The sequence below is a fragment of the Globicephala melas genome, chromosome 10 (genome assembly GCF_963455315.2).
Source record: "Globicephala melas chromosome 10, mGloMel1.2, whole genome shotgun sequence".
In the NCBI taxonomy this organism is placed as follows: Eukaryota; Metazoa; Chordata; class Mammalia; order Artiodactyla; family Delphinidae; genus Globicephala; species Globicephala melas.
The window spans coordinates 25,061,664-25,088,126 of NC_083323.1; the positions used below are offsets into that span (position 1 = coordinate 25,061,664).

General features: G+C 36.5%; 1 protein-coding gene across 4 annotated transcripts in view; it reads left to right on the top strand.

Moving 5' to 3' along the window:
- The window catches only part of NTN4 (netrin 4), a 107,008-nt gene extending 81,195 nt beyond the window's left edge, over positions 1 to 25,813 (top strand). For 3 of the 4 annotated variants that reach the window (XM_060306728.2, XM_030856348.2, XM_060306727.1), the window contains 5 exons: positions 9,454 to 9,667; positions 10,028 to 10,143; positions 16,374 to 16,442; positions 19,217 to 19,387; positions 24,395 to 25,813. In XM_060306728.2, coding sequence (XP_060162711.1) covers positions 9,454 to 9,667; positions 10,028 to 10,143; positions 16,374 to 16,442; positions 19,217 to 19,387; positions 24,395 to 24,531 — 707 coding nt within the window. In that variant the 3' untranslated portion in view covers positions 24,532 to 25,813. The remainder of the gene's footprint in view (positions 1 to 9,453; positions 9,668 to 10,027; positions 10,144 to 16,373; positions 16,443 to 19,216; positions 19,388 to 24,394) is intronic. The other variant, XM_030856349.2, reaches the window with a different exon arrangement.
- The last annotated feature ends 650 nt before the right edge of the window (positions 25,814 to 26,463 follow it).

Sequence of the window (26,463 nt, forward strand, 5' to 3'; positions counted from 1 at the left end):
AAATGAAAGTAATAGCCGATTAATTTGTTTTTTAAGCAAAGAAAGGAACATGTAACAAGAGAGTAACCTAATTCTATAGGATTTAGATTAGTCAAGAAAGCTGTTTGCCACCAGTTCCTCACAGGTGCAAAGCAAGGAATTTCAGCATATTTTGAAAGCCAGTTAGATCATTAATTTCCTTAAAAAACAACCCATATCTATAATGAGGCAGTTATTATTCTTTCTTCTGTGTTTCCATGCACCCTGGTCTACCTCTGTTTTAACATTTACTGCCCTGTAATTATTTATTTGCATATCTCTCTTCCCTCTCTGAAGAGATATGACTGTATTTGTCTTTGTACCTTCAGCCCCTAGCATAATTCATGTTAACACTAAAGCTCAAGAACTCTTTGGTAAAGGTATAATGAATGAATGAATGAATGAATGATGGACATTTTAAAACCAATATGTTTCATCCAGATAACAATAATAGTTATTATCTAAGCATATGGTACCACTAAATGCCTGAAACATTGCTACACATATACACTATCTCATTTAGTCCTCACACAAACAACTCTATAGCCTAGGTATTTTTATTCTTCCTTCATGAATGAGAAAACTGAGACTTGAGGGGGTTAATTTCACAGTCATATAAGGAATAAGCCTCATAACCAGAATTTGAACTCTTCTAGTCTGACTCCTAAGTTTGTGCCCTTACCAACTCTATTACATTGCCTTTGTTTTATTTTATGTCTTCCTGAGATATTACAAGTACTTTCCAGACAGCTGTATTTATTGTCAGCCTTTGTGATTGAAACAATTATTAGTTTAGAGCCTTACAGATACACAAGGTTATTTAAAAACGTGTTCACCCATTGCTTCATTAATAGTTATGTTTCCTAGGAGAAAAGCAGCTCATGTCCTCTTTTCTGTGCATGCTCTATGGAGGGACAATACTTCACAAAATAGATGTAATTACAAATATATATCTGTAATATATATTTGTAAAATTTGTACAACATTTAGCAATTATCTAAATTCATTATTTGAAGGAAAATTGTTGTGAAATCTTTTGTAAAGTACCCATTTCCTCTATCTCATCTGTTCTGGAAGTTTTGTATTACTATGTCATGTTTTCTTATAACAGGACATACCAGTATAGAACATACTGTTTAAAATAAGATGTTTTCATTATTAAAGAAATCTTGTGACAATAGTGAGGAATTAAAATGACATTTTTAATAATTTTGCTTTGCCAATATGATTATGTGAGAGCAGCCTAGGGCAAATTTTCTTTTGGGGGGTAGTGGTAATAATTACTCCAGTAATGATTTGCTACCTAGGTAGACCACATAGTTTCTAAACATATCTGGTTACCAGGCAATTTTCGGCTGTCAAGAACAATTTACCACAGCTGAATATACCAAAAGTGGTAATGAAACAAATAAGTTTAGAATAATAGTATATGATGTTAGTTCAATCTTTACTATTGGGTTTTATGTCTAACAAGGAGAAAGCTGAAGTCAAGGATTTATGTCACTGCAATTGGGTTCTAATTTGACGTTCATCATAATGAATGCATAAAAAGTAAGTGCTTAGGTTGCATTTTAGAATCAACAATTGGTAAGAAATATATGTTGGGGCTTCCCTGGTGGTGCAGTGGTTAAGAATCCACCTGCCAATGCAGGGGACACGGGTTCGAGCCCTGGTCCGGGAAGATCCCACATGCCATGGAGCAACTAAGCCCATGTGCCACAACTACCGAGCCTGCGCTCTAGAGCCCGCGAGCCACAACTACTGAAGCCTGCGTGCCACAACTACTGAAGCCCACGTGTCTAGAGCCCGTGCTCCGCAACAAGAGGAGCCACCGCAATGAGAAGCCTGCGCACTGCAACAAAGAGCAGCCCCCGCTCGCCACAACTAGAGAAAGCCTGCGCACAACAACGAAGACTCGTAGCCAAAAGTAATACATTAATAAAGTAAATAAATTAAAAAAAAAAAGAAATATATGTTGGAGGATCAGAACCTGAACCAGAATCTAAGAAGAAACTTTTTTTTCCCCCCAAGCAAGAAGAAAATATATTTGCATTTTGGAAGAAAATAAGAAATGTAGATTATGTGTGTCAGATATTGCCTGCTATACAAACTTCAAGAGATAGGTATGCAAGGCAATCCTCCGTGTGCAGTCCGAAAAAGTATGCCATGAAAGGTGTCAGGGCCTTCTGCCTGAAGCTAGTTCTGCATAGTTTCCAAATGGTATTTTTATCTTGTAATTATGTGAAAAGTCACATTGACAGAAATCCACTAGCACATGTGATAGAATCACATTCTTCTCTGGCCATTCCTGAAATGTGTGTAGGTTTTAAAATATATGGCAGGGCTTCCCTTGTGACGCAGTGGTTGAGAATCCACCTGCCAACACAGGGGAAACGGGTTCGAGCCCTGGTCCAGGAAGATCCCACATGCCACGGAGCAACTAAGCCCGTGCGCCACAACTACTGAGCCTGCGCTCTAGAACCTGCGAGCTACAACTACTGAAGCCTGTGCACCTAGAGCCCGTGCTCCGCAACAAGAGAAGCCACCGCAATGAGAAGCCCACCACACCACAACGAAGACTGGCCCCTGCTCACCGCAGCTAGAGAAAGCCTGCTCGTAGCAATGAAGACCCAACGCAGCCAAAAATAAAATAAATAAATTTATTTAAAAATTAAATAAATAAAATAAAATACATGGCAGTACAGAGAGGTCAAATCCTAGAAAGGATTGGATCTTCTATTAGAGTAAAAGATAATGGTGGTGGTGGTGGAATACCATATAATAATAGATGAGAGTCCTACATTGTCTTTCTTCTGGCTCCCTGTCTGCTGTCAAGAACCAAGTTGACTTAACTGAATCATACAGTAACTATTGGTTTAGTCACCTCAAAATGATGAAATGTTTATCCTGGATTATGGGATTTAATTTAAAGTCATAGCATTTTGATACATTCATGTTACATATTATATAATACCTCCAAATTATTTAATTAAAAACAAATGAAAAATCAAAAGTGCTTTGCTATCTTAAGAGAAAATGCCTAATGTTTTCATAATGAGGCCCAACCAAAAGAAAAAATATCTGGGGATTTAATGTGGAAATAGTGATCACCGTAACTGTATGAATTAAAATAAAACTGGTCTCCTGAGAAATTCAGCGTTTTAGAAGCAAAATGTTTACTTCTCTCTTGTGTTAGGTAAGTTTTTTTTTAATCTTGTAATAATTGTTCTTCTAAATTATGAATCTCTTTAAGGGCCAAGACTGTCTTATCCCTAGGAGTTTGTTCAGTATTTAGCACATAGTAGATGCTCATTAAATGTCTGTTGAGTAAGTGAACAGATAAATAAATGCTGCCTTAAACAAACACACACATTGTTATCCTTTCCAACAAAATCTATTATGGTGTTTTCCTCCTCTGTCCTTTGTAAATAGTTTCTTTTATCACTGCCTTTTAATTCAATTTAACAGTCTGTTTTAGAACAATAATCCAATAGAAAATAGGGAAAGATCAAGAAGACAGACTTCACAGAAGAGGAATAAGAATAAAAACAAACAAAAACAGTCTTTTTTTGAGCAGCCATAATTTGCTATCTGCTAATTGCCTGTTAAGTGCTAGGGACATACATTATGGCTCATTTAACTCTCGGTACCACCTGGTAAAATAGAAATGTGGGGCTCATAAAGGTAAAAATTTAGCTAGGAGTTGAACCCAAGTCTACCTCCACTAAACCCTTCAGGGGATAGGTGAGTGAGACCCATGCTCACCTTCAAGGAATTTACATACCGGTTTGACAGAGAAAAGTAAACCTCTGACTGTCTGAAATGCAAAGTAGAAGAGACCAGAGCGATAAGAAGAAGTGTTATTTTTAAAGCACTAGAGGGTTTCAAAGAAAGGATGAAATCATATTCAACTGTGCTGAAATAAGGAATGACTTCTCAAAGAAGGTAAACTTGTCCATTAGATGGGTAACTGGAATGGCTGCTTTGGGCTTCATACTTGGTGAGGTGGGAGAGGGTAGCAGAGGGAAGGGTGCTGCATCTCTTTTCTGAATATCACTGAATATGAGTTTTGAAGTTCTGTCTTTACAAGAAAGGTGCAAACAGAGCTGCTATCTTGAGCACTTCCACTGCTCCAAATGGTTGAATCGCTTTGACCATACCCTTCCAGCGACAACTTTAGGGGTGACACTTGAATAGATCTTAAAGGACGTGTAGAATTTTGGAAGATAGATATAGGAGAAAAGATTTCCCTATTGAAATTAATAAAGGTACAGAAACAGGAAAGGTTGGGGGTTCATTTAATTAGAATAAAGGCTAGCTGCAAGAATTCATCCCATTCGATTAGAATGAGGGCTATAGGCAAGAGAGTAATGAAAAGTAAGACCGGAAAAGTGGGCTAGGGCCATAGTATGAAGGATCTTAAATGTTTGATTAAGGGGCAGTTGTGTTTTGTAGACTACAAATGCTTCGTAAACATTAAAATTATTAACTAACACATGTTGTTGAGTAAGCAAATAAATGAATATTCTCAAGAAGATAATTTATACCTTTTGTTTAAAAAAAAAAAAAGGCAATATTCCATGCCCTTACTGTAGTGGTTCTCAACCAAGGAGAGCATAAGGGAGGAGAGGAAGGGTGTGTTTCACATACGTAAGATGTAAAGAACTTTTGCAGACTTCTCACATTCCTGCTGGTTTGGGAACCACTGCACTAATGATTATAGGCTTAACAAAATTAAAGAGATCTAAACAGAGTACTACACCATCAATACCTGCATTTCGTCAGCTCCTGTTCTCACAAGTCACCAACACCTTCCTGTTTGACAGCATTACTGTCCTATTATAAATCTTATGTGACTTACTCATTCTGTGTTGTCTTACATTGTTAATCACTTGAAACTTTCTCATCCTTTGGTTTCTATAACAACACCTACTTGATTCTTTTCCCTCTCTATCTGGTCCTTATCTGCCTGGACCAGTGTTCCACCCTTGGTTGCCTTCTCACTCTATACACTATCCCTGGGAAATCTCATCCAGCCCTCCTAGTTTCAACCCCCATCTGCTGACAACTCTCAACACTGTATTTGTGACCCCAACCTTCTCCTACACTTCAGATTATTATTTCCAGTTGTGTATTATAACTTATTGGTGCATCCTTCAGACATCTCAAACTTAATATGTCTAACCCTGAACTCACTCTCTTCTCCCTCCCTTCCCTATCTCCACCCCAACATGGATTCACCTATCCCAACCTGCTCTAGTCATTCACTTTCATAAACTACAAACCTTAAAATCTTCCTCAGTTTCTGTTTGTCCCTCAACAATGCATTCTTCCTCCTCATCCAGATGGCCTCTGAACCCTATCAATTCACTATTAAAAAAAATAAGGTTTTCTCCCATTCCTTCATCTGCTGTCTTAGTCAAGTTCCTTGTTCTCTCTCATTTCTTTGGTTTCTCTGCCATCAGTCTCCCCCTACTGCAGTCTATTTCATACAATGATGCCAAAGTAACTGTCAAAATTAAATTATAAGCATGTCGTAGTTCTGCTTTTTTAACATTTTACTTCCTATGATTCTTTATACCCATAAGACAAAATTCAACTTCTTGGGTTAGGCCCTGCCTCAGTCTGGCTCCAAACGTAACTCTATAGCTTTTTCTTCAGGCTCATCAGCTCCAACTGCTTTCCACTCAATGCACACTCTAGACACAGTAACCTTCTCACAGTCCCCAAATAGGCCCTTTCACATATGACTCCTACAGCCTGGAATGTCCTTCAGGTCAATTCCGTAAATTCTTATTTGGGCATCTACTATGTACCAGGCTCTGTTCTGGGGCATAGAAAGCAAAAATAAGAAGATAAAGATCCTTCTGTCAATGAGTTCAGAGTCCAGTAATAAGGGAGACAGGCACATAAATAATAATGCACTGTGATACACACAGAATAGAAATACATACAAAGAACAGAGGCAGCATAGAAGAGAGGGTGGTTAATTGTCCGGAAGGCGTGGGACAAGGAAGGGTAAAGGTAAAAACAATGCAGGCACAGCCAGGGGCACTGAGGCATGAAAGAGTTTCACGTTTTCAGGAAGCAGGAAGAGCTTCCACATATAATGCAGAAACATAAAATGCAATGAGGATGAACCATACACTTAAAAATGGTTAAGATGGTAAATGTTATGGTATGTGTTTTTTACCACAATTAAAATTTTGTTTTAATTATTTAAAAGAAATGCAACAGGGAGAGAATCTAAAGACAGGCTGAAATAAGCAACTGCCTATCTTCCCCTCCTTTTCACCTTGCAAACTCCTACTCATCTTTTAGGATCAACTCAGATGTCTAAATGACCCCTCCTTTGTGGATCCTATGTGAGACCCTCAGCCTGTGCACCCCTCCTCTGTGCTCTTACAGAGCTCTATCAGAGTGCTAATCACAGATTATGGAAATGTTTTGTTTATTCCTCTGTTTCCCCCACACGGATATGAGCTCCTTGACTCATATCCGTGAGTCACCATAACTTATACAGGCATAGACTCTATGCTTCTACAAGAATTATCTAATGAATTCATTAGTTATTTAACTCACGATTAACTAACCATATGCCATACACTATACTAAGTGCTTTATATACGTGATCTCCTTTCACCCTTACAACTGTATGAGGGTAGATATTGTTCTCTTTTCCATTTTATAGAAGAGAAAACTGAGAAAACGAGAGGCTAGGTATCTTGCCAAAAGTCACACAGTTAGTAGTTGATGTGAAGCCAGATTGAAGCCAAACAGAGCTTTTAATGACAAAGAAAGTAATCAATAGAGTAAGTTTCCAAGGGGATAAAGGAGGGAGTGGGATCTAGAAAGTTAATTGAGAAGATTCAGAAGGAAGAGCCGGCCGGCAGGTGTCAGACTCTGTGCTATGCACCTTGCTGAAGTAATCTCATTTAAAATAGTTTCATCCTCATCAAATCTCCGTGTAATGTAGATACCCAAATGAAGAAACCGACATTCACAAAAGTTAAATTTTTTGTCCAAAATCACAGAGCTTGTGAGAGACAAGGCCATAAAGCAAGATCTCTTCCAGCTTTCTCATTTGATTCTTAGAGAAAAGCGTGGAAAGTTGAAGATAAAGAGATTTTGAGGTGGAGAAAAGATTACCTGAGGACCTTATCAGTGAATCAGAATCTTCAGACCAAGTGGTGAGGGTGAATTAAAAAGTCTGGAGAAATTTTGGGACACCCACTGTGAGGAATTTTATTTTAAAAAAATAGGCAGGGACAACTGAATAAATAGGGCTAATGAGCATCAGTTAGGGGACCCTACTGAGGTTAGGGTACACAAATTTGTGATAAACCCAACAAGCACATTTTTTTTTTACTTTGTTCAGCTACTCTTGCTAGCCCATGAACAAAGAAAGTGTTGGGGATTGTCAAACTGAGCAGTAGGCAATCGCAGGAGTTGGGAGAGGGCTGAGGGGAAGGACTTTTGATTAATAGAAAGGACTTGCAGAAGTGGCTGATTATAGATTCTAGTCTGAGGAGCTGTCTTAGCCCATACAGGCTGCTATAACAAGATACCATAGACTAGGTGGCTTAAAAGGTAAACGTTTATTCCCCACAGTTGGAGAAATAACTGGAGGTTGAAGTCCGCAATATGGTACCAGCATGGTCCAGTTCTGGTGAGAGCTCTCTTCTGGGTTGCAGACTGCCAACCTCTGTTGTTGCCTCACATCCTTCACAAAGAAGAGAGCTCTGCATTCTTCATTCCCTTATAAGGGCACCAATCTCATCTCCCCCAAATTGTATCCAAACCTCCTAAAGGCCCCCCACCTCTAAATACCATCACATTGGGGATTAGGCTTCAACATACAAATCTGAAGCCGGGGGACACAAACGTTCAACAAATCAAATTAAGCTTTCTTCCTATACCAAACCTGAACTCTCCCACTTGTATAGGGTTGGAGAAACAACCTATCATTTTATCTGGGGTCACTATAAATTGATGACTACTAACCTCAAAAGGTGGCCTTTATGCTGCTGGCAATTATACTTCACTTCCTAAGTGTCTCATTCACTCTCCCACTCCCATTCTTCATCATCTCTGTCACCTGATGACCTTGCTTTCTATTTCATCCAGAAAATACAAGCAATCAGGGGACTTCCCTGGTGGTACAGTGGTTAAGAATCTGCCTGCCAATGCAGGGGACACGGGTTCAATCCCTGGTCTGGGAAGATCCCACATTGCTGCGGGGCAACTAAGCCCGTGCACCACAACTACTGAGCCCACGCACTGCAACTACTGAGCCCATGTGCCACAACTACTGAAGCCTGCATGCTCTAGAGCCTTCATGCTGCAACTACTGAGCCCGTGCTCCACAACGAGAAGCCACTGCAATGAGAAGTCCGCACACCGCCACGAAGAGTAGCCCCCACTTGCTGCAACTAGAGAAAGCCCGGGCACAGCAACAAAGACCCAGCGCAGCCAAAAAAAAAATGCAAGCAATCAGAAGAAAAATCCCACCGGCTCCCACCACTGCATTTATTCACTTCCCTGCATTTGTATCCATATGCTCTGCCTTCTGTCCTATTACTATGAACTAATCATGCTCCTACCCAAGTCCAACACCTCCTCTTCTACACCAAATCCCATCCTTTTTTTCCTCACTCAAGTATCCCTTTAAAAATTCTCCCATCTCTCTTCTACTCATCAATTTTTCCCTTTCTACTGGATCATTTCCATCAACATCAAACATGCTGTAATTTCCCCTATCTTAAAACAATCAAAACAGACAAAAATTCAAACCTTCACTTCAGTTCATATATCCATTCGGTATTAGCTACCACCACATTTCTGTGCCCTTATAGAAAAGCTCACAACAGAGCTGTCTGTTCTCTTGCTCAGATTACTCTATTCCCATTCTCTCCTGAGTTTTCTTCAGTGAGGTTCGCCACTCACTGTTACACTGAAACCGTTCCTGCCAAGGACACCGGTGGTCTTCATGCTGTCAAGTACAGTGACCCATTCCTGTTCCTCATCTTCTTGGACCTGTCAGCATTTAACACAGTTGATGTCAGTCCACCTCCTTGAAACTTTGTTTGGCTTCCAGAACACCATGCGCTCATGAATTTTTTCCTTTCTCACTAACTGCTCCTTCTTTGTTTTCTTTGCTGATTCATTCTCATCACCCCAAACAAAAGCCATTCATATATAATGCCTTTAATTTTAGGATAAATTAGGTGGTTTAGCAGCAGATGTGCTTTTCTGATGATATCTTCTTATCTGTCATTTAATTAGCTTTCATTCATTGAGCATACACCAAGTGGGTAAAGGAGGAGCCTCAGAGATATGCTGTGTGGTAAAGGGAAGCCAGTTTGGGATGGCTGGGCCTAATCTCCACAGATAATCTGGTTACTCATTGGTCCTTGTGTGTCCTCTCTGTTGTAGTGTGTTCCTGTCATCCAGTTGGATCAGCTGTTCTTCCTTTCAGCTCAGTGACCTTCTGTGACCCCAGCAACGGTGACTGCCCTTGCAAGCCGGGGGTGGCAGGGCCACATTGCGACAGGTGTATGGTGGGATACTGGGGCTTCGGAGCCTATGGCTGCAGGCCTTGTGACTGTGCAGGGAGCTGCGACCCTCTCACAGGAGACTGCATCAGCAGGTGAATGTGCATGGCTCTTGTTCTCACCTCTGTGTCTTTCAGATTCTTTTGAAGATCTGGTAGTGATTTGGAAAACGTTGCATGCCGCTAGTGGACAAAGATGTATTTGCACATCTCTTTAAAAAATTTTTGTTAAAGTGCAGAGTCAAGTAATTTGTTCTTGCAAGATTCTAGAGATGGCCTGGTTCATTCTGTAAAATAAATTATTCTTTTTAACAATAAGCCCTTTACAACACTATTTCTGAAAAGTGAAAGGATGGGAAGGTAGCTAATAAGGTTTAAATCTCTAGAAATACATTCATTTCATTCAAGTTCTAAGAAATTCCTTAATAAGTTCTTCATCATTTTCTATTTTATTAGCAGCACAGACATAGACTGGCATCATGAAATTCCTAACTTCCATTCCATGCACAATAAGAGTGAACCAACTTGGGAGTGGGAGGATGAGCAAGGATTTTCTGCACTTCGACATTCAGGTGAGACAATAGATATTACTGCGTCTAGTCATATTTCCGGGTCTGGTCTTGAGTAACAGTGATTCATGACAAACCAGAGAACAGATTTTGGATCTTACAAGGGGAACTCTAGTTCTAAGGTTAACAAAGTAGTGACCCCCGTAAGTATAAAACTCTTAAACATAGCTAAATGGTATTTAACAAGCTTTTGTTTATTTTCTGATTGTTAGAATAACATGTAATTAGTACAGAAAATTTGGGAAATGCAGAATATCACAGTAAAAAAAAAACTCCAAATCTCACTATCCCACTGTTAATACTTTGGTATGTTTCCCTCTCTCTAAGATTTTTCTTTTTTTTTTGCTGTGGACCATTTTTAAAGTCTTTATTGAATTTGTTACAATATTGCTTCGGTTTTATGTTTTGGTTTTTTGGCCACGACGCATGTGGGATCTTAGCTCCCTGACCAGGGATTAAACCCACGCCCTCTGCATTGGAAGGCGAAATCTTAACCACTGGACCGCCAGGGAAGTCCCTTCCTCTCTCTAAAACATACTGTTTTACACAGTTGAGAGCTAACTCAATGGAAATGTACAGATTCATTTAAAGGAAAAACATTCTTACAGACCTAGTGTATGTAACTCAGTACAAAGCAAAAGCTAGCTGTGAACTCCTTATGTTTAAAGCTTTTAACCAACTATAAAACAAAAATAATTTTACAAACTAAATATAAGCCAAATAAAACTAATAAAATTCAAATTAACATTAATTGAATATGAAAAATGATTTTTACTGAAGCCAAAACACTGTTTACTACATAAATATGATTCCTTGAGTTTATCAAGTCTATACTCCTCTTTATTCTGATTTAATTTTCCTGTGATGTTTACGTGTTCTGTCATTTGAGGAGCAGGCTGTGATACTGGCGTGAACACATAATTTCTGTGTTCATCCTATCTCTATTCTTTTCTCATAGAAACTCAAGTGGTTCTATTTAGCATCAACTTAAATCATGTCACAAATACAAATGCGGACAAGAAATCTTGTTGTCAGCATTTGGTTGTAAAGTGCTCACCAAACCATCCAAATAAAACTTAAAATAACATTAAAATATTTTTTATTATTAAACATGACAAACACCAAAAATGTGATATGAACACCCATATGAACACCTTCTAGTGTTATCAAATCTTGATTTTGCCATAATTGCCTCATATTTTTATTTAAATTCTACAGATGCATTTGAAGCCCCTGATGTACCAATCTACAAGTTGACTAGCCTTCCTTACTCCACAGAATAACCACTAACCTGAATTTTGGTGTTCATCATCCACTTTCACATTTTTAGTATTTTACTATATATATATATTAAATAGTATATAATTAATATATTTATATATTTATGTAATGTTTTTAAAATCTCATGTACATGATAACTTACCTACCCTTTAAATTTTTTTTTTTTTAGTTAAATGTATACTTTTTTTAGATTTATCCATTCTATTATATGAATACAACACTCTGTATTCTCCCATTGTTTGCCATTTAGGTTATTTCCAATTTCCAATTTTCCACTATTATATATAATGCTACCATGAATGTTCTCTTATATGTGTTATATTGTGTACTTGAGAAGGAGTTTCACTAGATCAGGGGCTGGCAAACTACAGCCCTCAGGCCAAACGTGGCCTGCCATCTACTTTTCTACAGGCTAAGCTGCCTGCTCTAAGGTTTAAATGGTTATATAAGTTATTTTAAATGGTTATATAAGTACCTACATAAAATTTTTAATTTTTCCCCATGGCCACAAAGCCTAAAATATTTATTATCTGTTCCATTATAGAAAATGTTTGCTGACCCTTGTTCTGGGGTACAATCTAGACACTGTTGGGTCACAGTGTGCTTATTGTCAAATTTACCATTTATTGCCAAATAGCTCTCTCAAGTGGTTGCATAAATTTCCATTCCACCAGCAAAGTATGACACCCTGTTGTTCCACATCCTCACAAATAAGTACTTTGTACTTATTTAACAAATGTCTATATAGCACATACAAGGGGCCAAGCAGTATTCTAACGCTTTAATAACTCAGGCACAGTTTAATTCATTCAATATTTATTGGACTTCTAAAACTGATGTTATCAAACCTCTAAATTTTTGCCAATCTGATGGGTGTGAAATGGGATCTTGTCATTTTAATTGCATTTTCCTGATTAGTAATTTTTCATGGTTTCTTGGATTTCAGGTTTCTTTTTCTGTGAATTTCCTATTTGTAATTTTCTTACTAATTTATAGGAATGCTTTATAGACTCATTCATTTGACAAATATTTATTGAATACTCATACTACGTGCCAGTGCTGTAAATCTAGTAATTGAACAGACAAAAACCTCAGTCTCCAAGGAGTTCACATTCATGCAGAGGAAGACAGCTAATAAACAAGGAAAATATTTAATGATGTTTAATATAATAGACAAATAAAGCAGGGATGTGGGATAAGAAATACTTGAGAGGGACATACTTTTAAATGGGGTGATCAGAAAAGTCCTATGAAAGGACTTTTGAGAAAAAAACCTGAGGAAGGTAAGGGATGAGCTATACAGATAACAGAGGAAAGAGAGTTTAGGCAGAAGATACAGCAAGTACAGAAACCCTGAGGTGAGACTAGGCCTGACTTATTTAGGGAACAGCAAGGAGGCCAGTGTGGCTGAAGCAGAGTAAGAAACCACAGTTTTAATACCTTCTCATAGAGAATTTATGGACCTTTCAAGAATCAAGAACTCAAGTTATAGAAACACTTGGTATCTGCAATTCCATATCATGGGGTTTTTTTTCACTTAACATAATCTTATGATCATTTTCCTAATTGGTTTCATTTTAATTCACAACAGGAAAGAAGGTGGGAAAGATAAGGTAATATGAAGTTGTCATATTTATCTTCTTTATCATTTGAAAAGGAAAAATCTTTCCCATTAATTTTGTGCCTTAATGCTACGTAGTCTGAATTCTATGATGTTAACTTTAATAACCACTTTTGAAAGATTTCTTCTCTTTTTCTAACACAATCGTTTTCAGAATTCTCCAAGTTTGTCTGCCAAGCCAAATCTGTAAAAATCAAGGTTCTAGTGCCATAAGACATTCATTAAGCCAATCATCATGTTACTAGGGAGGGAGCTGGCAGCACACTAATGAAGCACATAACGGTGCTGGCATCAGACTAACTCCAGACTCTCACATCCATAACAGCTGTTAGGTCTATGATATCGCCAGAGAGTCTCTGAAATTCATCTGGATGAGCTCCGGATTGAGGAAGAGACTGTTCAGTCTCCTGCTACAGCAGTATTCCCAATGAGTATAAAATAGTGCCCCTGCGTACCTTTTTCAACAGAAAAGTGATAATCAGTTTTCTAAGCACTGTGGTTCATTTTCAAATCTATGTGCCTACATACCTATTTACCTGCCATAAGTTTCCATAACTAGGAATATAATGCACTATACCAAGATACTCTTAATTTCTACCACTTCTTGTGGGGTAGAGAGCATCAGATGTAAAATTTCACTTCCTGTCCAACAAAACTGGCTTTAACTAGTACCAGAGAACTGTAAGCAATACTTTTTTTTGAAACGTTCTAACAACCCAGTATAACTAAATAGGTTTTCCTCTTCTTCCAAATTTCTTTTAAGAAAACACATCTGGGCTGAAGCCTAATCAAAAAAGATTTATTCAAAAGCAAATTTTAATGTCTGATTTCTTAACATATGAAAAGGGAGTATTGGAAAGCAGCCAAGGAAAGGTCTTCAAGTAACAGACTTATTCATGTTCTTTTTATTAAATTTTTTTTTCTTTTTATACAATTTTTAAGGGTTACTTTCCATTTACAGTTATTACTATATTCACTATAAATATTCACTATATTCCCCATGTTGTACAATACATCCTTGAGCCTATTTTATACCCAATAGTTTGTACCTCCCACTCCCCCACCCCAATATTGTCCCTCCCTACTCATGTTCTTATAGGCTCAAGGACAAAGGGAAGAGCATTATGTTGAGGAGTAAGATATGCATGGTAGTTACCATACTCTTCTGCTTTGGTGGAATCATCAAAGGCCATGAGCTGTCCACTCAGGTTACTACAGTTTCTGAAAGAGCAATCCTCTGCTTTGTTTAGATGATAAGCAATATTACTTAACAAATCACAACAGCTCATTTTAAGCATCTTTGATTTAATCTTTCCCACTATTTAATTCCACTGTGATTTTCTACTTGCAGATCTCGTTCTGGTTTCTCAAGAAACTTTAGCTAGAGCCGATATGTCAATATTTTCCATTTTCCATATCTACCTACCTAGTTTCACCAGAATCACACTCTCATTTCCACATGTATGTCTGTCAGCATCTCTAATTCATTATATTCTCCTCGTACTAGAACTCTGTTGTTTTTTGCCCGACCAGATCCCTTTCCCCTTCTTTCTTGCTATTTCTGTGGTAGCTCAACCCAGTTTCTCTTTGGGGAACCACTCTTCCGCCATTTAATACAGTCTTAGAGAGGTCAATCAGATGTTCTGTCCCTAGAGTTTAAATCTTGAGCTGAAAGTGGCAAATTCTGAAAATGATTAGAGTTCATGATTCCAATGGCAAAGCCGTAAAGAGACTGCCCAATAGATCTCTGGCGCTCTCTTGTTTCTTGTCCTTTCAGAGTTCTGGTTCTTCGGCTTTTTCTCCTTTCTATGAGCTACTCAATAAACTTTCAATAATTAAGTTAGACTATTGATTACTACAAAAAAAAAATGTAATACACTCCTAAAATGCTCTCCTTCTCCTAACTTCCCTATTTCTGTTAGTGAAACTACAATCTTCTCTGTCACCTTGGGTGAAAATTTCAAGTACATTTTTATGCTTCCTCATAAAATTGGATGCTTGTCCTCATCCAATGCAGTGACAGGATTTGTAGACCTGTAGACCCTAGCTCTGCAGCATCCCTTGATATTTCTTCCTATCTACACCCATGGCCACCTCTCAGACCCACATCCCATCTGCCTTAGAAAGACAGTACAATGGAAAGATTGGGGGCTTCAGATTCTCCCCAACCCAGGCTTAAAATCTGGCTTTTCTACTTGTTAGCTATACGCTGCCTTGAACAAGCTAATTAACCTCTCTGAGCCTTCCTTTTTTCATTTGTTAATAGTACCTATCTCATAACCTAACTGTAAATATTAAATAAGATCATATGGATAAAATTCCTTATAAAGTTTATGGCTTATAGTTGGTATTCAATTTAGTTACTGTTGTGTGTTACCAATTTCACGAGTTTCTAACTGGTCCCTGCCTTCATATTTTCTCCATTCCAATAGTTTTGATACAGTAATGCCAGATTAATTTTCATATATATATTTTTAAATTAATGTAACTTCTTTAAGCTGATAGCTTTGAAAATTCCCCTTTATCTAACAAATTAAATTCAGGCCCTAACTGCATATCAGTCAAGGTCCTCCATGATACCTTCTATTATCCTCAACTCAATCTGTACCCAGGATAAACAGAACAGCTGGTTCTTCCATGAACACTCTCTCCTCTTTCTCTTACATTTCTTTGCTCATCCTTTTATCTCTGTATTCCTGTCAAATTTCTATTTGTTAGAATCTCAGACTATTGTAAATAGAAAATAAATAATAAATAAATAAATAATAAATAAATACTTAGTAAATAAATGTAAAAGACTTAAAATAGTGTCTGGCATGTAGTAAGTGCTCCCCAGTAAATGTTACCTGCTGTTATGCCACTCAGTGCCTATAAAATGCAATGTGTGAGGGTAGGAGGGGAGGGGTTAGGGAAGAGGTAGAATTATATCTAATTGTTAAATCAGTAAGAATGAAAATCCTGGGGAATTCCCTGGTGGTCCAGTGGTTAGGATTCTGTGCTTTCACTGCCAAGGGCCCGCGTTTGATCCCTGGTCGGGGAACTAAAATCCCACAAGCTGAGCGGCATGGCCAAAAAAAAAAAAAAGAATGAAAATCGTATCCATTCTGGGCTTTAAGCATATAAAGATGAATAAGATATAACCATCGTCCTCAAGGATCACAGTCTAGAGAGGAAACAGGTACATAAATAAGTATAAGAATGCTATTATAGACCATGTACAAAGGCATTTTGAAAGTCTTCCAAAGATTTCTTGAGTTTACTTGCGATTGTTGTTTGTTTTGTTTTACTTTTTTTCTAAATAACTAACACCATGTTCATTTACTTTCTGTAGGTAAATGTGAGTGTAAGGAACAGGTGTTAAGAAACTCCAAGGCATTCTGTGGAATGAAATATTCATACGGTGAGTTTGAAGTGCTTGAATGCTTCTAAGGATCTATTCAAACTAAGTAGGAAGAGTTTTTAAGGAAATGGGTGGCCTGGTTTATCACATTCACAGTAAATCAAAGCACTAGTCTTATATAATAATAGTCAACGTAATAGTCTGGCCTTGACCTAGATTCTCCTAATAGAGATGGTGTTGAATGTAATGGTGAGAGCAGGAGGCTTTACAGCAAAAGCAGGGTTATCCTGCTATGTGGAAAAGAGGCAAACAAGAAAAAGAAAAAAATCATGACACGTAATCCTTTCTTATAAATGCTTCTTGTATTAGTAATCTAAAAGGGAAGTCTCTAGCCACTTAAATGATTTCTCAGCCAGTTTATCCTGTAGTACTACTAGGCAGAAATCAGTTTAAAGCTGTATATTTCACAGTGATTAAAAGCTCAGGCTTTGGGCTCAGACCTACATGGGTTTTATTTGTGGTTTATTGGGTGGGTAACTTAACGTCTCCAGACTTCCTCCTCTGTAAAATAGGGATGACGCCACCTTCCCCATGAAATGAGATTTTTGAAAAGCACACAGCACATTACCTTGCACATACTAGATGCTCAGTCAGTGTTAGGGAAGGAAGGGGAAATATAGTGGGGAGGCCTTGAGACAAGCTCTCTGCCTGAATCTCTTCCCTGCCCTCTCTATATACTCTAGACTCCTCCACCTTCCAAATGCCAGGAAAATACAGTGTATGGACAAAGGAAAATGCCATTGCCCTAAGTAAAGACTGTTACTATCTTCATATTCTAAATGGCTTTATGTTTATTATTAAGTATATTAAAGATGCCTTATCTTGCCAACATATCATTGACTAGTGTCTGAATCTTTTTATTATTCCATAATGTATACAGCATTATTTATTATTTATGCATTATAATGAAGAGAAAGTTTTAAGTCATGATCTCTGAAACAAAATGTTTAGGTTCTTGATAACATTGTATTTATTCTCATAAAAGATAAAAACACAAATGTTAAAAACCTCATAAATCTTATCTAAAATTATGTGCATATTTCCCTCCTTTCACCTGCCAACTTGGTTAAATAATAGAAGCAAACTTTTGAAATGCATAGTGCCCAGTAAAGAAAAGTCAGTTTAGAGGGAAAGGTATTTACTATTAAAAGCAAAAAAATATGACAATTTAGTCCAAAGTCATTCAGTTCAATAGAAATATCAACTGGTTTTCATTATCACATAGATTCAGTAGCTCTTTGACTGAATTTACAACCACATTGATATCTTTTAATACAACTGTATTATTTTCTGCTTAAGAGAACTTGAATGCTTTTAATGATGTCATGAAGTATCTTGGTCTTATTAAGTGCAATACACCTACAGACTTGGGGAAAAATGGTCTCCCCCTCCCCATTTTCTGACTTAATAGAAAAAAATACTCGATTCATTTTTATTCTTTTAGCAAATATTTATTGAGTTATAATAGTGAATTGATAAGGTTCCTGCTCTCTTTGAGCTAGAAAAATAATAGTGAACATTTATTGAGCATTGGCTATGTGCAAGGGGCTACTACAATATGTACCCTTCATGCATTTATCTTATCAGAGTTCTAGTCCAAAGTCTACCTCTAATCAATCAGGCATACAGGTTTGAGCAGTTCACTTAAAACTTGCTTCCTCATACATAAAACAAGACTAGATGAGCTCTTAAGAGCCCTTAGACGTCTAAAATTTGGTGAATCTATAATTTGGTGCATTTGGTGAATCTATAAAGAAAACATGGCCATCTGACAGCCATATTCTCAGGATATGGTACCAGCCAAGATAGGGTTCTTTTATTACACACAATCTTCCATCATCTTCCAAGATATAGATGAGCCAGTAAGAACTCTCCTAATAATACAGAACGTTGCATTCAGTGTTCCTTAGGTCTATGTTTTTCCCCACCCCAATTTATCCCATTACTTGATCCCTATCCACATCCATTTCATAGATGGAAGAACATAATAGAATCAGGAGTCATATCGAAAACTGGAGCTCTGCCATCACGTAGGACAGCTTCCTAATCCCAGTCAGCTTGCATTACACCAGGGAAGAAAATTAAGTAATCAATAATATTATTTAATCTCTTTAGAATACGTAAAATATGTCCTGGCAGTAACATTTTGCTTTTTGTCATAACATTACACAAAGCTAGCTATAAGAGTATAATATAGTCAGAATCTAAATAAAAACCAGGATAACAATTCTACTTCCTGTGCATCTTTTTTCTATTTAGATTTGATAGCTGAATGTGTTTAAGATTTATTTGCAGTAGGCAAATGGCTGATATTCTCTTAGCATAGTGATATGGACAGAAGTAGCAGTTGAAAAATGTTAAGAAAGAAGAGGATAGTTAATACAGATAAATGAGATGAAGTCAGTGCAAAATCAATGAGCCTAATGATTTTCTTTCTTTTTATTGAGGTATATACAGTTAATGTACAATATTATATGTTTCAGGTGTACAGCTAACGATTCACAATTTTTAAAGGTTATATTCCATTTACAGTTATTATAAAATATTGGCTATATTCCCTGTGTTGTACAATACAATATATTCTTGTAGCTTATCTATTTTATACATAGTAGTTTGTACCTCTTAATCCCTAATGATTTTTAAAGCAAATTTCCACATTATCATCATTGGTTCACTTTTCCATTATACTCTGAAATGCATATTTAAGTTGTTCAGAGTTCAAAGGATAGTATGAAATTCTATGCATTTTGACTTTTGGAATTGTGTTGTTACAGTGCTAAAAATAAAGATTTTATCAGCTCATGATAAAGGATCTCATGCTGAGGTCAATGTGAAGATTAAAAAAGTCTTAAAATCCACCAAATTGAAAATTTTACGAGGAAAACGAACATTATATCCAGAATCATGGACTAACAGAGGCTGCACTTGTCCAATCCTCAACCCTGGTGAGCATTAGTCTCTTCTAGCTTGTTACCTACCGTGTTTCTGCTGATTTGCTGCTTGTCCTACATTCTCTGAACCACAACCTAAATAAACTCAGCAAGAGTATCTCTCCTTTTCACCATCTGATCTAGGGAAAATCCAAATGGAATTCTTTGAACTGACATCAAAAAATTTTTTCTCTTTCACATGCTCTATAAAAGTAAAATATTTTAAAATCCAGCAATATAATATTTTCTGTCCTGAAAGAGAAGTCTCAGATTGGTTCCAGGTGTCAGTAGCAAGGAAAGCACTTTCATGAATTTATCTGCCAATAATACTGTATTGGAAAGCTAGGTCCTATTATGATGCCCTGGTTAGAACTTGCTCCCAAAAGGAAGTTCAAATGCAAAATTCCATCTGTGCAAATAATATCGAATTCATTTTTACTGTTGCATGAGAAGCATCTGTTTCTCCTGGATAGAAAACAACTCTCAAGTTCTCATCATCTTCTTTTTCATTAAATGACCTTTTGGTTTCAAATTAGAAACAGCAAAAACAAACAAACAACAACAAAACTACAGAATCTTAGAGAAACTTGGAGTGGAGGAAAATTTGCACTTTAAAACATTGTGGCAGACATAGAGGCAAGCAAGTAAGGATGGGATTCATATCTGTTCACTCTACAAGTACACTCATACTGTGTCGTAAGCTGCTTATTTCTGTCTCCCTCATTAAATTTGAGGATGGGATTTAGATTTTTGACCTTACTATCTCCAGGGCCTACCATTAGTACCCAAATAATAGTAACAAAGTACCCACAGAGTAAGTTCTAGTAAAACAAATAATATATTTTTTAATCTTCTGTATTTCCTCGTTTATGAAGTTGCCAGCTGTGTCTTAATGGCACTGCTGAAACAGGTGCATAATTTGTGTTCTGGATCTAATTCTTTTCAAATTTAAGTCCAGGAAACCACAGTTATGTTAAGAAGTCATTTATGGGTTTTGGTTAATAAATTTGAGAGAAATAGATAACTGAGTGAGAGAAAGAGAGAGAAAAACTATCAATAAAATACTCCCCACAACCTAAACGATCTACACAGTGATATAAAACTCTTGGTCAAAACTTTTGACCATTGACTAATCTCTCACACCCTTTTATACCTCTTCATATTTTATTTAAATTAATCTAAATTTTAATAAGGAAAAATTTAAAGACATTTTAAAATAAATATGTTTACAAAGAACAAATGAAGTAATCAGAATCTTGGATTTTGAATACCGGAGACTAGGAGTCATCAATTTAAGTTCTGTTTCCCGGGGCTCTTTCTATAAGCACTTTCTACTATCTTGGCAAAAGAAAAAGAAAGAAAGAAAGAAAGAAATCCACTCAGTTTTTTAGTAAGACATTATAAACAAAAGCTTTGACAATCTGAGCCACCCTCCAGGAAGTGAATTACACTTCCTAATCAGATTTCTGCCAAATAGAGTAAAAGAATCAACTGAGCTCATCACAATTGAAAACATAAGCACAATTATTCAAAGAATTCTTGAAAACACGTTTATTCACTTTGATGAAAAGACCAGAACCTGCCAAAGCAAAACCAGACACTCTTTCATTTCACTTTGTTTTTCCATTTTACAAGTTCAATAGCTAAGGCCAAAGAAAGCTGATAAGAAAACTCTGAAACTTTACACGCCAACATTTCCTTTGCTACTTTTGAAAAGGAGTAATCTAATTGGCATCCCTGCAAATTCATTCATTCCTACATTCATACATACATTTACTCATTCATCAATCATATATATTAGAATACCAAGACTAGCACTAAAGTATTATATTTTCTTTCTCTATGGATACAAAGTAAACTTTGCACCCTCAAACTTATAGCAAGGTTGGGACTTCCCTGGTGGCGCAGTGGTTAAGAATCTGCCTGCCAATGCAGGGGACATGGGTTTGAGCCCTGGGCTGGGAAGATCCCCACATGCCGCAGAGCAACTAAGCCCATGTGCCACAACTACTGAGCCTGCGCTCTAGAGCCTGTGAGCCACAACTACTGAGCCTGCGTGCCACAACTACTGCAGCCCGCGTGCCTAGAGCCTGTGCTCCTCAACAAAGAGAAGGCACCACAATGACAAACCCGCGCACCGCAACAAAGAGTAGGCCCCGCTCACCACAACTAGAGAAAGCCCGCGCACAGCAACGAAGACCCAACGCAGCCAAAAAATAAAAATAAATAAATAAATAAAAACTTAGAGCAAGGTAGATGTCAAAAGCATAGAGATAGGAAGATAAAATGTAAATGCTAATAAGTGATACAACAGGTAACATTGTTTTCCACGCTAACGTTTGGCATGATGCTGTTCCATAATTTATGGATTTATTCAGCATCATTTTTATTAGTTTAATTTATATTTATACTTCAAAGTAATGGCAAACTCCTATAATATTTGTTCTATTTATAGTTTCAAAGTAAATTCATTTAAAATACTAGACTTAACACTGAAAGTTTCCTAAAAATTGTTTATCGTATTTTTAAATGAGGATTTTATTATTTTAGAGATGATACAAACAATATCAAGATGATTACGTTTTGGGTTTTTTTCTTTTTTTTTTTAAGACGATTATGTTTTAACTAGTCTGTTAATCAAATATTGGGATTCTTTTTCTTGAAGAAGCTAAGGTTACCCTTTAAAGAATTTAAATACCTTATAATCCATCTTATGTATATATATATGTATATATTTTAACAAAAATGAAATCATAAGTATATGCTTCATTCTGCAACCTACTTTATTCAGTTATTATCTTTACCTTCAGTTTTAATTTTCATATACTCTAATACTCAGATCATATTCCAATTTCCCAACTGATCCCAAAATGTTCTCTAGACGTGGTTTGTCCTTGCCAGTATTCAATCCAGAATCACACATTGTATCTAGTTTTTAAGTCCCTCAAGTATCTTTTATTCATGCAGAGTTTCTTTTTAGTATTGAAGAAATTATTATTGTTGAAGAAACCAGGCCAGGTGTCCTGTAGATTATCCTGCCTTCTATATTTGTCTGGTTGGTTCTTTGTGGTGTCATTTAGCTTGTCTCTCTACTTCCTATATTTCTTGTAATCATAAAGAAAAGCTTGACAGACTCAAGATAAACATTTTGTCTAGAATTCATCATAGATATTGTTGTGTGCTTCATGTTAAATCACATCATGTTAAATCACATCACAAGATATATAGTACCTGGATGACCCACCGTCAGGGTTGCTAAACTTGACTCTGGGGTTGGAGTGATTACAGCCTGATCTCTCCATTGGGTTCCCTTTTGAGACTAGAAAACAATGAGTATGAGTTACTTAGTCACTAAGCAAACATCCAGTTCCCCATTAACTATTCAATTTAATGATTTTATCATTAAATTCAATTGCCAATTCAATTGGCAATCCCTTCCTCAATGAATAATTTCATTAGAATTTTGAGAAATTATGTTTTTCTAATTTCACCTAATTCCCTTCATTTATCAATTAACATTATTCTGTAAGAGGACTTTCTCTCCCAAGCTGGGCTATTAGGTTACCATGAAATATAGTTCCTATTATAAAAGCACGATAAATGCTAAATTTTTTCGTTTAATTTTCAATTTCCAAAGTAAGGAATGGTTTTAACAACTGTCTCAAGACGACAAGTTAATTTTTCTCTGGATTTCTCTTTTTTGAGTATCACTTTGGAATTATGGATTTTTGTTGATTCAGTATATTAACACACACACAATTATTACATTCTTGGTGCTCAAATTATCACAACTTTGGTGAGTTATAACCCTCCCTTGCTGGTTCCTGTATCCTTTTAAAATGATTCCCATTAAGCTTTGAAAGCTTCCTTGCTTTTTTTAGCACAATAAGAAATCCCATGCTTACCTTGTATCTTCCTGCCCTGGACCTAAAAAAAGCATTTCTTCAAGAAGCCTTGTTTAGTTTTGTTTTGTCTTTAGTGAGACCTGTTATTAGAGACATTATGTTTGTTGCAGGTGTTCATTACCACTGGAATGACATTTTTAAAGCCATTTTAGTGAATGAACAAGACTGTATATATTAAACCATGAGCTTAAATTGATATTTTCAATTGAATTTTAACATCTTGTGTTTTCCCTTAACTTGAGTTTTAAAGTATATGTCTCTTGATCTTATATAGGAAAGTTTTATTTTATAAATGTAATTACTTATTTGCTCTACCCTATAATATTAAAGAAAATTGTTTCAAAATACTAATATTGATATTACTACAGACATGTACCGAGGGAGATTATCACATTTCTTTTTATTAATGTATGGATAATGAGATTGTCCTTTTGGATTCTTATGTTTGTTAGCCAAAATTTTTACTTGAAGCCTGAAAAGAATTTTGAATTATAAAGTCAGCACTAGTCAAGTCTCATCTTTTTTTTAAGTATGACAAACAAACATTCTATATTCCAAAAACACACTGACTTTTTATAGGAGATATGTGTTATTTTGTATAATCCATAGCTCTCTTCCAATACGTTTTCCCACATGATTGTTTCACTTTTATAAAATCCTCCTTAATATACACTACTATACATAGTGAGTCTCCAAGAAATATTGAACTGTAGCAGCATGTTAAGTACCCACAGAATCCTCACTTCTTCACCATAGAGGGAAAGAGTAAAAGTTCAACAATCAGACAGGCCTGAACTTGAGTCAGCGTGCACTGCTTACTGGCAAACACTGTTTCTCAATCTTGCCAAGCCTCTGTTTCCTCATTTGTAAAACAAGGAAAGAAGAAAGGTAATACCTACTTCATAGGGTTATTTTCAAGATTAAATGAGATAATACATTTAGAGCACTTAGCACATAATAAATATTTACTAAGTGTCAGCTATTATTGCATATGACTCCCTATTTCAACTATGAATTTATAAAACCGTGAACCATGTATATATAAAACTGCTAAAGTCACATCTCTCCCTTCACTAAACTATGATACTACATAGTCCCTAATTTTGTTCTCTTTCAGGTTTGGAGTACCTTGTAGCAGGACATGAGGATGTAAGAACAGGCAAACTAGTCGTGAATATGAAAAGTTTTGTCCAGCACTGGAAACCATCTCTTGGAAGAAAAGTCATGGATATTTTGAAAAGAGAGTGCAAGTAGCAGAAAAGGTGTATAGCACATAATGGCAATTCTCTATGTACAAAACACAAACTTAATGGAAAGGAGACCTCAGAGATGAAACTGGAAATTTTTTTTAGTGCCAAAATATATAGAAATGTTCCAATGCATGGCCCTTGTCTACCCTATCTCTTTTGGGCCCATGTTTAAATACAGTTTGTTTCATAAAGTGGAATGAAAAATCCAATACCGATACCTATTTTCTATAGGACTGATTCTGAAATTCATAACTATTAAGAATATTTTAATAGCAGTAAGATATTTAGCAGTAATCCATTAAGGGCAATGCATGTAACAAGGACTCCTCCCATCTTCAGATATGTTACTTACATTTGTGCTACTTGGAGTAATTAATGAGATTTTAAGGAATCCCCAACCCTACTATCAGAAAAGGTGTTTCTTAAAAAGAGCCTTCTCTTGCGTGATGTGTGTGAACTTTGGTCTGTGGGGTGTTAAATGGAACCTCTCCACATGTATATAGTATTTCATTGTATAAAGCACTTTACTACCTACCACTTGTGTTGTGAAAGTTTGGAGACTGCCGTTGACAGAAAAAAAAAGAAGAAAAGGGCACGTAAGAAAACCTGCTGAAACAGAAGCACTATCACTACGTGTGGAAAAAAAGTGGAAGTTGTACTCTTTAAACTTGAACACTTGAGAGTAACTATGTGAAGATGCAACCTGAAAGGAGAATATGTTTGCATGAAGTCTCAGCTTTGGGATAGAGGTTAGATTCCACAGATACCAGCCATGATGAAACTTTTAAAAAAACTGAACAAGAAGAGACTCTAAGAGAAAGGAGTCATAAGTGTAGAAAATGCTTGGATAAAGAGAAAATGGACTTTAAATTTTAAAAGCCCATTTATTTGCAATGCACTTGTATACACTTCAAAAATTATTGTAGACACAATTTGTTTTATTTTTGTGTTTAGTATTTAAACCTGAATATGGAAACAGTTTCCTCCTTGTCTTTATTAACAGTATATGGTCATTCTATTCACTCATTTTTTGACTCAATGTATGTGATAGTTCACCAAATTACAGTTTTTCATTATTATTTCTCTTCTGTACTCATGCATAACCACTATACATATCATTTCTTCTGTACTTGAATATATAAAACCTGAACCACAGTGCCATAAGATTAACTTCACATACAGAACATATTTTTCCTGAGGTCCTGTGGACTTGCAAAATATATATATATATTGCTCTGTTAATTTTTTATATTTCATATATGTAATAAAGGAATATGATCTCCTGATTTTTGCCTCATTTCCTGATCAACTCTTTCACTGATGCTAAAGATTACCTTCTCTTAATGAGGGAACTCAAATCTAATTCCTTAAACTAAGAAAATCAAATAAGGACCTGGTATTTCTACTCTTATATTCTAGGGTTTGGGGATGGAGTGGAAGCTAATTCAGATGGGTTTACTTTCTGTAGCTGTTGGACGTGAACTTTTTCATCAGATGCATTGCATTTTTTTATATTACATTTACTTTTTTTTTTTTTTTTGCGGTACGTGGGCCTCTCACTGTTGTGGCCTCCCCCGTTGCGGAGCACAGGCTCCGGACGCGCAGGCTCAGCGGCCATGGCTCACGGGCCCAGCTGCTCCGCGGCATGTGGGATCCTCCCGGACCGGGGCACAAACCCGTGTCCCCTGCATCGGCAGGTGGACTCTCAACCACTGCACCACCAGGGAAGCCCTTACAATTACTTTTTAACTAATTTAAAAAGTAATAAAAGTTCACTGTTGAAAATACAGAAAACCATAATGAGAAAAAAAAATGCCTATATTCCAACAATCGTGATAATAGCTGTTAGCAGTTTAGTGTAGATGCTGCTAGACTACTTTGTGTGCATATACATACCTCTTATAGAATTGGAATTATACTATACATACTCTTATGA